Here is a 13770-nt window from a genome sequence, read left to right on the forward strand (position 1 = left end):
GAGAGTGCAGTTTCTACTTCGTTTATAGGACTGGGCGAGAAGCTGGGTTGAAATGGTTCAGTGAGAACAGAGGAATGGGATGGGCCACTGTTAATCGGAAGGGAAAGTACAATAAATTTTGGCATTTCTCACAGGTAGTTTCTAAAACAGTCATTTAATTTGGTCCAGCCTAGTGTCATTTGTGTTAAATGTGTCTTGTGACAAACTAAACATGCTTTTTAAAACTTGGAGTTTATTTAGGCCACAGGGCAATAACAAATTTTTTTGTAAGAGCTTGTTTTAAGGAGGGTAAATATATGTATCAAGATGTGTTATTCTCAACCTTCTGAGACTAGGTAACAAGTAGGTACTGTTAAAGGCCACAGGGGGACCCCAAGGCTTTTGTAATAAAGAGGTAAATTTTAATTTTCCTGCCATCTCGATGGAGAATAGTTCTTCAAATGTGGGCAAAGCCATAAACACTAAACACTAAGAAGGAAGGCTCAGAAGAAAGCTGTAGCTGTTCTTTGAGCTCCCCCCAACTTCCACCTCAGTAGCCCTGGTTGAAGGGTGAATGAGAAAGCCCAAGGGACTCAGGACAGCAGCCAGTTGTATTTTTCCTGGTAAAACTTCAGAAACAAGCTGAGCTAGATTTAAAAACCTGAGATCCCAAAAGAAACTTTATGTATGCTATAATCCAGTCTCTCCCACCTACACAGAGGAGGTACTGAGACCCAGAGAGGTTAAATAAACGGCCCAAGGTCGTTCAGCTAATTTGTTCTATGCAGAGAGAGACCCAGGACATAGCGGCGCTAATTTCAGATCCCTGGCTCTGTCTGCCTCACCGCTATGTAAGAGTGACACTTTCCTAGGACGGACTAACTGAATGTAAAGCAAATTCAGCACTGGAGTTGCACCTTCCGTCGGGCGGGAGTAATGGGAGCTAGCGTGAGGGTGGGGATTAGGAAGCTTTGAACAGTGAGTTTGATGACAGAATATTGGCTTCTTACAAATGCCCTGGCAACGGGCTTTCTGAAATCTGCCTAGGTGTTAAAACTGTGCCTTACATTCCGCACTGACCAGCATAACAGTGAAACCTGCAACGTTGACAAGTATTCGGTTCACTCACCTCTTAGTAATAAATCCTGGGTGTATTTTCATGAAACGCTATTCTGTTACAACCCCTGGGAATCCTCAAGAGTAGGAGACATAGGGAGAGGCGGGGGCGGAGGGGAGGTTATAGCAAAAAATAATTCGAGTTGGGGGTACTGAGGTGGATTGCTGGAGGAAAGGGACGGGAGGGAAGGTGCCAGCTTGACCAGACCCCAGGCAGACAGCACGTCTTCCTCGTTGCTAGGGCCGCCAGAGTCCTTGGTTACCATTAAAAGGATTGTGCTCTCCACTGCTCCGCTCCCAGTCTCGAGCTCTGCCCGCCGCGCCACCCCAGCGCCTCCTCGTGCCGCCAGGAGGAAAGGGCGCCGGCAGACACATGCCGGTCCTTCCCTCCCAGCAATCCCAGTCCGAGGCTGGGGCCCTGTTAGGACTCTTAACCGCCGGGACTTTGCAAAGCGGCCACTCTGATTCCAGCCCTAAGAAACTCCGGTCGTAGGCTGTGCAATGAACTAGGGTGAGGGTGGGGGGAGCCCCGGGAATCTCCCGCCCCGACTCACGCTGTACTCTCTCTGCCAGCGCTCTAGCTTTTCAGGCAACGATCGTAAAAATTCGTTGGAGACCAGTTTCTTCAGGTTTTCCGCCATTGCTCACTTATCCGCTCGGCCCCACTCTGAGAGATGGAGACGTGGAGGAGACGAGTCGGTGGCCTCCGCAAGACTGCGGGGTGATACGGCCGGAAGGGTGTTATCTTCCTAAGGAGCTCAGAGCGCGGCTGATGTTTCCATCCTCCCCCTCGGGTTGGACCGGGCAGGGTTCGGGAAGCCGGGGGGAGGTGCCCTGGGCCGCAGCGGCCGAGCCTCATCCGCTGCCCGGCTCGGTTTCCTGGCTCCCCCGAGCCTGCCTTGAGCCCAGGCCATAAATACCCGGTCGATTATTAAACAAACCTTGACGTGGGCGGGCTGCTGCTAGGGACGCGCACCTCGGGCGTCTTGGCAACGCCCAGGTCGCAGCCGCCCAGCCCCCATTGCGCCCTCTCTCCACCTCCGGCCCAGACACTTCCCTAGTTTTTTTTTTTTTTTTTTTTTTTTGGGGGGGGGGGGGGGGGGGGGAGTGGTTCCAGGCACCCGCCAGGGTGCGCAACAGTTGCAGCTCCTACTGCTGCTGCTGCAGCAGCAGCTGCTTGCTGCTGGCCGAAGGCGAGGGCGCCCCATGCCGCTGAGATTCCGAGTTGGGTCAGGGGCCGGAGGACCCCCAGACTACAGATGGCAGTTGCACGAGACCCGCCCGCAGTATGGAATGGGGCGGAGGGGCGGGGATGGGAGGGTCAGCAAAGGTGGTTTCTTCATGTACGTTTTTGGTTAGGAAAGCTCGTTCGGCTCCTTTATTCTTTCACTTCTTAGGCCTTTAATTCTTCACTTGTAACGCCAAGGGCTTGCCTATATGAATTCGCTTAACTAAAAGTTCAATTCTTCCTCCTTCTATCTTTTGCTTTATTACGTGGCCCACTGAGTGAGTGCTCAAATCAATGGATTTTAGCTCTAAGATGTTCACAAATTTAAATTAATCCGTCAGTCCAAACCGAGTTCAGTCTTAGTTTGACACTATTTTAAAAGGCTGTATTAATCTGTAATGATAGCTTGAATTACTTAAGAAATGAAAGCGTTTCAACCACCGTTAAGCACTTTAAAAGCCCTTATTTTATATGCCATCAAATGATGTACTGATTGCAAATCATCCTTATCTGATATTCATTAAAACAGTAGGGGCGGTGCAGAGCCTAAGCTCACTAGTTTAATTTAATTTCTTTTCTCTAGGGACTTGAAAATATATGAAAATCGCATATGTCAAAGTACCGTAAAATTCAGAACTTTCACCACCTCTTTTCATTTCTCTTAATTACAGTGGTTTTACTGTCCTCTAATAAAAATGAGAGAATCATTTTTGGAACCTGTGTTCCTACTATTTTCTGTAGATCACAAAATGACTAAAAGGGTACATAACACGTTATTCTATCATAGTAGGATAATAATTACTAAAGTAAAAAAATATACCAAAAAAAACCCACTAAATATTCATAAGACATTTTTTCTTTAAAAAATATAAAGGGAATAGAAAAAAACTCACACATTTCTTAATTTGGAGCTAATAACTGCATATTTCAATAGGCAGTTGGAAACTTTGAATGGATTTATTTACATATTCATAAAAAATAAGTTGGAATATTTATGTCAGATCGGGGTTAAATCTTTTCCCTTGCTGTGGGTATTTTAATTAACCTCTAATTATTGATTTCATCGTCTGTAAACAAGGTATAATAGTCCTTCATAGAATTATTATGAGACTAAATAAGAATTTATGTGAAGTACTTAGTATAGTGTTTGGCATATACTATGCTTCATACATGCTATGGTCACTATTACTACGTATGTAGATCACAGTATTATATTTAATATAGAAAATTAGGAAACAATCTAAATCTCCAACAGAGTAATGGTTGAGCAAATCATTCAATGCATTGTGGCACAATAAAAATCCTATCATTGAAGACTAGGAATTCTCAAGGCATAATGTGAAGTAAAAAGAAGCAGGACTCTAGATTACATATATTGTGTTATTTTATGCAATGTGAACAAACCCAAGGTATGATTATGGGTGATTTTAATTTGCTCCTTTATACTTCTGATTTTCCAAATTTCTACCATGAACACAATTGCTTTAACGAAAAGATATTCAAAAATCAAACTACCCCAAAACTTTACCACCCTCAGAAAAATGTTAGCCAAATATCATTATTTAAGCTGACTCAAAACAGAATACGCTTTGACCAAATGTCTCTATTACTAATGTAATAATAAGACTTATAGAGCTAAGGAGAGAATGGATCTTTGAAATCCCTTTAGAATATGCTACCTGATGTTATTTATCTCTACAGTGCTCCAGCGGCACAACTAGATTTAAGACTGTTGAGGCCTGCAGTCATTTCCTGTACCTCTTGGTTTCCCTAGAACTCTTGAGTGTGGTTGTAAATAGTTAAGAACTTTTTATAAATAACAAAGAAGCATAGTACTCAATGACTCAAAACAAAGAAAATGTTGTACATATTCATTATTTACCACCGCATTACTTCCAAAAAAGGATCTGAGATGGCTTACACAAAGACTTGTAGAAAATGTTGTTACCTTAGAAATATTTTTAATGGAAAAAGCAAATATGCCTCAACTTTAAGCCTATGTACTGAGGTTGAGCCTCATTTTACATTTATTTCTGAGCTTTGTAGAAGCCAAAGCAGAAAGGAAAATGAGTGTTACGACTGATTTTTTAAACATACCAGTTCTTTAAATGGAAATGCTTTTTTCTGTTACTAATTCTGAAATATATTTATCCCTTTCCAGAGTATAGAACAACAGGGATGTAGGTGTCTTTAATAACCCTTTTTTAAAGAAAATAAACGATTTTGATATGATTGTTTCTTGCAGTCACCTTTGATCAATATCAAGGGGGCAACACTAGAACATATGTCATCAAAGAGAGGGCCAAGCAACTGACACCCCATTTCTTAGTTCTGGTGATGTTACTTGCTAGAAACTTAGAAATTCCATACCTGTAAGAATAAGTGAACATCTTCATAAGTGCCGTAATGACCATACCCTCCGCAGAGCTTTTATGGGTGCTGGATAGCAATCAATTAAAGAAAGAGCTAGAGCCTGGAGTGCAAACAGTCTGTTTCTGATTTAAGAAGAACCCATATGCTTCAAATTACAAGCATGCAGTCAACAAGGTAGAGATTCTGTTCAAAGAGTTGGTAAGCCTACTTTTTTTACATATATGAAAGAAAATAACCAATAAGGTTCTATTTAGAGAATATTTTGATGCTCTAATTTTGTCCCAATTTGATTTAGTACATTATCAACTATGCAATTATGTGGGAAGAAGAGGTAAAAATCCAACCCTTCTTTTTGTGATACACTTTTGGCTATCTCGGAGATGTTGAAAGGACAACGAATTTGGAACATGGACACACTTGCTGTATCTCATACTCTGCCAGTAGTGGTTTCTCATGACTTATACATAAGTCTTTAATCACTGAGCCTCATTTTTTTTTCCACCTATATAAAAACATGGACTAAGTAAGTTCTAAGATCTCTTACAGTTGTGACATTCTTTATTGCCAGTTGGTTTTTGTTTTAGCTTGAGTTTTTCTTTTCTTTTTTTTTACATAATGGTTAGGGTTCAAATTGAGTAAATTTTGCCCTTTGTTTCAGTTTTTGGTTTACAGTTCAGTTCAGGTCAAGCCTTGATTCTGAGAGCATTAGCTAATCACCAAAAGTTGAGCATCTTTTTTCTACAAAATGCCTCAATTTTTATTTTTACAAAGGAGGCGTACAATGTAAAATGAAAACAAGTGGAACCAAAATGTTTTACACTTTGATTAAAATATAATCATATTGAGATTATAATTATAACCCAGACAGTTTCTGTACAGCAAGGTCTGATTTCAACTGAACCTCAGCTAATTTAAAAGTCATTTCCCAATAAAGGGCGCCACTCACTTTTAGGTTCATCCTCAACATTTGCTTTTCTCTCTGAAGTTCTTCTCTATGAGGATGGATGTTCGGTTTTCTGTTTGATAAAGCAGCCAAAACACCACTACTCTTTTCTTTCTTTGCTTCACACCTCTGCACCAAGTTGCTTTCAATCTTAACTAAGGCAGGAGAAAGAGAACCAAGCATACTCAATTCCTTCTCCAAAGTTAATGCCAAGTAATCAATTAGGAAATCCTTACTTCCTAATTTTAGATTTTTGAAGAAACAGTTTGTAGGGAGAAGTCTGATGAGATTATGAAGGCACAGGAACAAAACTGTTTGATTCCTAGAATAGACTATTAAAATCCCTTCAAATGGTGTTCTTTGTTTCCAGTTGAAGAATGTCCCATACAAACTTTCTGGCTCTTTACAAAGCAAATGTCTGGAAATCCTTTGATTACTTCACATTTCATGTGTACTAAGAGCCATGCCTTCATCGAAGTGAGAGCATAGCTGGGCGATATGATTTGAAAGCAAGTTTCGTGCAACACTACAAGGAGTGCACAGAGATCTTCCACGTGTTCTCTAGGCTTCTTTGGAAATGTCGCTTGATATTTCCCACTTGAAAAATCTTCTAGACTTAAAAAAGTCTGCCACATGGAATATAATGATGCTCAAAACAGTATTTTCTCTCTCCCTAATTTGTAGCAGCACAAAGGAACAAAAATGACTGAATGCTAAAAGGTGTTACAGCAGTAATCTGTACACACTCTTTCTTAGATGGTTGTTCAAAAACCAAGCTCTCCCCTTCCTCTTCCTCACTACCAACAGTCAACCTGATCCTTTTTGCCTCTGATACTATTTCATGTGGCACTGAGCATGGTGCTGGAAAAGAGTCCCTATTCAACTTGATCACCCTATTTTGACACTTAGTAAGAGGAAAGCTGAAGCTAGTGGGATTGATCCATTAACAACAATAAAGTCACCCAGTTCAGGGACAGTTTCGAAGATGTGGTGTTCACTCCAACAACCAAGCTATCATCTATTACACGATACCACGCCTTCTGTACTAGCTGTTCTGAACCTTGAGAATTGTCTGATTTTTCATCAAAGGTATGGACAGGATTTTCTTCTTTACCACAAAGAGTAACAAGACATTCCTCCTCTGCACTGAATGTACTATCTTCTTTCCCTTGAACCAGGTTCACTAAAGCTTTGTAAGATTTTAAAATAATTTTTTCCTTAAGCAAGAGATGTTGCTATACTTCCCGAATAGAAGCCAATCCAACTTTCACTCTCCTTTCCAGAGCTGGAATCACCAAATAATGATTATCTTGTTTGTCCTCAAATAAGTCATCTTCATTGCAATCCAGTGTTTCACTTGAATAGTTTATGTGGTCAAGATCTGTTACTTTAAATGAACTCAGGCAATCTGAATTTAAGGAGTCCTGAAAAAGTAGCAGTACTTGTTCATTTCCAGTTCCAATAAAGTCATCTATGAGTACTAACCTGATTTTTTCCCATTTAGCAGCAACCTGAAAGTTCTTTTCCCAAACAGCACAAGCATCACTGGACCTACAAGATACAAGGAAAAGGAGGTCTCCACCCGAATCCTTAAGTTGAAGTGCACAAGGACCTCCACATGGAAGCTGGCACATACTTTTAGAAGTCCCATTTTAGAACGATTTCAGCTGATCGTTTTCAGTAAGGGCAATCAGAGAAATTCTTAGCTGGTTGTTGACAATCTTGGTTGCACAGACATGCACACAAGTTATCACACTGCTGTAAGCAGGAGGGATAATGTATGTATTGCTTATTACTTCTTCACCTTCAAGGGAGTATACGCAAAAGTTGGTATTCCAAAATGCATAATCTGAATTTGAAAGCTTTGGGGTACATTCTTCCTCAGATAAATAATATTTCTTTTGTCCTAAAAAACCATACCTAGATTTTCAATCTCCCCTGCCCACTCAAGAGAGGAAAAGTTGATGGATACAGTAATAACATTGCCAGCTTGGGAAGAAATATAAAAGAATGTTTTGCCATGTTTCCATAAAATTAAAGGGCCATTAAAGACCCTTATGCCATCCTGCAACTCATGGCCTAGTCTAAAACGCAAACATTTTTCAAATTTATTGGTACTGTGAAGAAACAGTAGAAAATATTTAAAAGCATTATTCTTTTCATTTGCATTGTATAACAATACAAGGGAGGTTCATCCCAGTTCTGAAATCTGACACTCAGTTGCAACACATAATTTTTAAATGAGTTTTCTTCTTTTATGTTAAAGAATCCAGTGGACTTCTGAACAAATGTTCTTGTTCCTCTGTCAAATACCATTCTTCTGACATGTAATATGGGTATTTCTGCAGACCCTTTATCTGCAAAATTTCCTTTAGACAATCGAAAAACAAGAACTTCCCCATTATAACATATGGGCCTTTCTTGTTTATTAGGCAACATTGCTTGTTTGCTCGTCATTCCACAATATCACGTCTTTGTGTTGCTCCAAGTTTCAAATGCAAATCGATTCCATTCAATGGTTGTAAACCTAAAAATGAAATAAGAAAAAAAAAATGTCTATATTCCAAGCGCCTTCTCTGTACCAAGTACTGTTGGAATTTGGGCTCACTCCTCCCAAGATCATTATGCCATAGGAACCATTATTCCATTCTATAGATGTGGAAATTGAGGTATGGAATTTAAGGATTTTCTCAAAGGCCTACAGATAGTGGCCTTTGACAGAGCTAGGATTCAAACCCATGCAGCCTCAGCATGAGGGGCCCTGAGGCCTGTGGTTGCCACTCTCCCAAGGCCACAACCCATTTGCAGTGTCCTGAAGACTCCAAATCTCCCACCACTACACTGCATCCTGAGAGGGCCAGCAGAGGCTGCACTGAGCTCAGAGGAGGCAGAGCCTGAAGAGCCGGCCAGGAGGTTGCCTAGGAATGCTGAGGAGGCAGAGCCTCTGAGCATTTTTCTTGAATACGATTTATTCTAAATGCTTGCTGGAATAACTAATATACCTAACTTTCAGAAAATAAACAAGGGATTTGTCTATAGTTGCACTTTTAATCAATTTAAACCTAGCTCAAACTGACAAAAATCTTTCTAACTCCCTCAACCCTTCGGAGCTCATGATTATCTTATGAATTCTCTTTAACTTTTGGGCATGTTAATATTGTTGCAATTATCACAGGATATTACACTTATTTGTAGGCCTCATATATAAGCTTGTGAGCTTCTTGAAGAAAAGGAAGAGGCTTATTTAGCTTTATATCTTCAGCACAGAAACTGTACATGTTTGTTAAACTGAATTGTTAACAAAAAGGGAAAAGGAAGGGAGGGAGTGAGGGAGAAAGGGAAGGAGAAAGGAAGAAAAGAAGATGATTGGCTGCTTTATATCTGATGTCATAATCCCTTTGAGTTTGAAGAAAGCAAATTTAATAGCCAGTTGGTTGTTCTATGCCATCACAATTCTATCACCCAGTCATAAGCCATTTGTTCTAGAGAAGTATAATGTGCCCAAGATCAGAATGGAATAGACTTTCTGAAAGTCCTTAAGTTTTGTCCACTCTGAATTTGACCTACATTTGTCAATTGGAGAGATTTTTAATTTGGGATATTAAGAAGCCAACAAAAAATTAACGGAATTCACTCAGTGAAGTGAGAACTATGTACGTAATTTTGTGTTACATCAAACATAAATATATGCAATAAATTACAAGGATATATGGTGGGATCCTCATTATAATTTCTAGTTCTCAGTAAGGACAGTTGCAAACCCTCAGCACCTAAGTAAACTAGCAAACACAGATTAGAAGGGAAAAAACACAAAGATATAGTGTGATTTTTGAGAGTCAAAAGATACCTCTATTTCAACCCAGGTTTCCATCATTATTGTTAGTTCAAAAAAGGAGACATCCTTGCCCTCAATCTTTTCAGCTCTGCTAGCTACATACATGGTAAATACTTGGCTTTTTGAAAATGGTTACTGAAGGAGGAAGCTTAGGACAAACTAAGCTTTCACATAGGCACAAGATCAATTCTGTAAGATACTCTCTAAGCACCCCAGGAGAGGAACATGGGACAGCATAAGGGCAGTCCTAGGATGGAGGATGTTGAAACAGATCTTTTTAGCACATTTAATAAACATTCACTGAATTTCTAGCATGATGGAAACATCTGCCTTAATAATAAGATAAAATTGGACTTAGTGTCTCATAATTTATTCAGGAGAGAGACACAACTATAGTTCAATGTGACAAATTACATTAGAGTAAACATAAAATACTATAGAAACACTGATGCTTCCCTTACCTCCTCATTTATCCCCTGGGGTAAGTTACAGAAGAAAATGACATTTAGAGCCAGCTCTGGAACAACAGAGTTCACTAAGAAGATAGAACAGAATGGACAGCAGCAAAGAGGCATAAAATTACATGGAGAGGCAGAGAATGATGAATACAAGTCTAGTGTGATGACAGAATCAGAGGGAAAAAAAACTGAAACGATGGACCGGGGTTCAGCAATAATGAGTCTCATACATTGGACTAAAGAAAGTGATCTTTATTTTGTAGGCAGTGGAGAAGCAGCAAAGGGTTGTAAATAGTATATTCTTGTCTCTTTTTTATATCATGTGGGAGGTCCTAGAGGCTAACTTTGGAAGGGCAGGACTAGACCCAGGAAGTATACTTAGGAGACACAGAGATGAGAGTTAACGACATTCTTCTCTGGGATAGTGCCTGGTGAGCATTAGAGTGGACACATGTCAGAAAGACTTGGGTACTAGTAATATTTTTTACCTAATGGAAAAAAATAATCCAATATTTACCCATCAAAGTTACTAAGTACATATTATATGTTTGGTTGCTAATGTTTTCAGGATTTAGAGCAAGAGAGCTGTACATATTGCCCCTACTACTTGTGAGCAAATTATATGTGCATGAAAGGAACATAACACAAGATAGTATGTTAAGCATCAAATGTGTGTGTGTGTGTGTGTGTGTGTGTGTGTGTGTGTGTATTTGTAATTGACAGGAGGCAGCAGGGCTAAGGTTGGTCCTTAAAGATGGATGGAATCTAGAGAGGTATCAGTTCACAGAAAAGACAGATGAGCAAGTAAATAAATTTTAGTGTAGTGGGATAAATGTGACAATATAGACATGCTTGAGGGTCACAGAGAAGAGCACAGAAATCAGAAATTTGTGATGGGGAGAAAGATTAAGAAAGGCTTCCCAGAGATAGATCATTTGAGCTGAGTTTAAGCAAACAAATAGAAGAGGTAGATTAAAAAGAGAAATATCTGCATATGTAAAGGCAAAGAGATATTAAGAATCTGATTCATTCTGGCAAATAGATGGGAAATGCAAATATTGCATGTGGCTGGAGTAAAAATGAGTTTGTAGAAGGCAGGAAAGGAGGCTAAAAGAAGTAGATGTAAAGGACCTATGTGCTAATACAAGGAGTGTATTTTCACTGTGGAAGGTACTGGGAGAGGAATATGATCAGGTTTGTATTTTAGAAGGATCACACTAGAAATAATGCAAAATGACTTCAAGGTTTCTGACTGGATGGTGGTATCCTTCCCTAAGGGACTCACGAAGAGCGGACTCGGGAAGAAGATTCTGAGTGCAATTTTTGGATGTATTGAGCTTGAAGTGTGAATTTATTTTTTAAGGGCTGCTTTAACACACTTGGTGGCTTCAAACAACAGAAGTTTATTCTCTCACAGTTCTGGAGGCTAGAAGTCAGAAGTCAGCAGAGTTGGTTTCTTCTGGAAGCTCTGAGGGAAAATCTGTTCCATGTACTCTCCTAGCTTCTAGTGACAGTCTTGACATTCCTTGCCTTGTAGAAACATCACTCCAGTCTCTGCCTCTGTCACACCATTTTCTCTGTGTATGCCTCCGTCCTCTCAACTTTTAAAGATACCAGTCATTAGATTTAGAGCCCTTCCTAAATCCAGGATGATCTCATCGTGAGATCCTTAACTTAATTATATCTTCGAAGACTCTTATTTCCAAATAACATCACATTTACAGGTAACAGGGATGAGAACTTGGATGTATCTTTTTAGGAGACACTATTCAATCCACTATAAAGTGAATGAAGGAATAACTGTCTTCATGATCTGACTAGTACTCTAGCCTCGTTTGTACTTCCACGTGCTAATAAATACACTGCAGGCAAAAGGAAAGGTAGAATTAAAGACTGTGTTATATGGTAGAAAAGCAAAGACTTCAGCCGGATGGACCTAGGTTCAATCCTGCCTCTCTATTAGTTAAAAACTTGGTTAGCCTTTTAATCTCTGAGTTTTAATTTCTTCATTTGTAAAATGGGGATGATATGACTTATCTCCTAAGACTGTTAGGAGAATGAGAGAGTGCCAAGTACATAGTAGACTCTAAATATTATTTTAGGAAAAAAAAAAAGCTTGAATATATTTGGAAATGATCACATTAAAGATGTCATCATGTGAGTGTACTGGATCTCTTTAAAGACTACAGCAATTAACATCAAACAGTATAGTGAGGTGTCCTGTCAGAGAGGTGGAGATCAGCAAAGAGGAATCCAAGAGAAGGTGATTTTTCAGATAGCCAAAGGGATATGTGGCATCAGGAAAATGAGTTATCAGTACCTCACCACCTAAGTGGGAGAGAAGTTGGCAAAATCAAAGCAAGGCTCTAGTCTTAGGAACTGGAATATCAGGCTATTTTCTAAGACATTTATTAAGTTTCATTACTATATTAGGCATTGGAGGTAAAAGGATGAGTAAGACACAGACTTTCCAGATAGAACTCACCATCTTTTAAATAACATCAGACAGGTAAACAAGACAAAATACAATATGACATAAAGTGCTACAAAAGACTAGGAGCAGAATTAAGCGAGAGACCAGCTAAAACTGACTGTGGAAGCCCGGGAAGGCTTTAGAGAGAACATGACATTTGAATGGATTCTTGGAGAATGAGTAAGAGCATGCTGGCCAGAGAAATTGAGAAGGACTTTCCAAGCAGAGGGGAAAGAGGTAAAACATAGGAAAGATCACCATACCCAAACTGGAGACAGGAACTACAGATGTGTCAAACTAAATTTAAGAAATGGGATCAGAGCCAAGCTATTTATAGAGACTTACTGCTGATTCCCAAAGCCCTGGGCTGTAACTGATGGTCTTCTTGCCTAAGACGCGGGTTTGTCCTGCAGATCCAGGCAGGAGCGAACCTAGAGATGAGTCAGGCGGTTCTAGCATTTGGGAAAGAAGATATGGAGATTGATACATGGCTGGCTAGGTACTAACATTAGCCAAAATCAGGGGAGAAAAGGAAAACTTTAATGAGGGATTATTTATGGGACAGATTATCTATTTAAACTTCACAGCATTCTTCTGATGTAAAGTAGGCAGGCAGTGAAATAATGACTCCAATCATTAAAAAGCAAAACTGACCTAGTTCCTAGAAAAAGGATGGGCCATCTGGTCTCTTTGGTGCTTCCTGCTGAGTTAGGTAGCTCTAGAGCCCACAGGTGCTTTACTAGAAGAGGTTTCAGCTGAGGAACAGTTCTTGCACCAAGGTTGCTACTGCCCTCACTGCATTTATATTTTTTAACTAAGAGGATTATTGGATTATACTGAGGACAGGGAACAAGGAATGTGTACTCAAGGTACTTGTACATTTGAGTGGGTTCCTGGTGTGTAGTAAATATCTGTTAAATTAGGTTCCCCGGGATGCACATCAACACTATCTCCAATACTAAATAGAAAACCCACTCCAGTGCCACAGAAAAAAAAAAGCTCCAGACTTCACAAAGCCCTCCAAAGTTAAGAAGCATCCCTGAAGTGACTGTCCTTGAGGAGCCTCCGTTTTCAAGATTTTAGCTGGCTAATTGGCAGTAACTTGATACCTTCTGTCCACATGATCACCAACCGGTCTTCGTACACGCGTACTCTCGAAAATGCCCATTCCACCCAGCCAGAAAGACCCAGGCCCACGGAGCCAGGAGAACGTCACGGCCGGGGATGGCACCAGCCGGGCGTGACGGGGAAGGAGGAGGAAAGGGAGAGGCGTCCTCACTACTTTGAGGACGCCCTTTCGGGAGAGTCCAGAGGCGGCCCAAGGCCACGTGGAATCCCGGTGGGCGGGGAAACGTACCCGAGGCC

General features: G+C 40.3%; 1 protein-coding gene and 1 pseudogene across 3 annotated transcripts in view; both read right to left on the reverse strand.

Annotated features, from left to right (window-relative positions):
* The window catches only part of SPATA18 (spermatogenesis associated 18), a 41177-nt gene extending 39165 nt beyond the window's left edge, over nucleotides 1-2012 (reverse strand). For 2 of the 3 annotated variants that reach the window (XR_004953114.1, XR_004953113.1), the window contains exon 1: nucleotides 1650-2012. Coding sequence is in view for 1 of the 3 variants with exons in the window: in XM_036227943.1 (XP_036083836.1) it covers nucleotides 1650-1736 (87 nt within the window). In the remaining 2 variants the exon portion in view is untranslated. The remainder of the gene's footprint in view (nucleotides 1-1649) is intronic. The other variant, XM_036227943.1, reaches the window with a different exon arrangement.
* A 1226-nt stretch (nucleotides 2013-3238) lies between these two features.
* Nucleotides 3239-13765, reverse strand: LOC118608682 (annotated as a pseudogene).
* Between the last annotated feature and the right edge of the window lie 5 nt (nucleotides 13766-13770).

Source organism: Rousettus aegyptiacus, unplaced genomic scaffold (assembly GCF_014176215.1).
Source record: "Rousettus aegyptiacus isolate mRouAeg1 unplaced genomic scaffold, mRouAeg1.p scaffold_m13_p_10, whole genome shotgun sequence".
Taxonomy (NCBI): domain Eukaryota; kingdom Metazoa; phylum Chordata; class Mammalia; order Chiroptera; family Pteropodidae; genus Rousettus; species Rousettus aegyptiacus.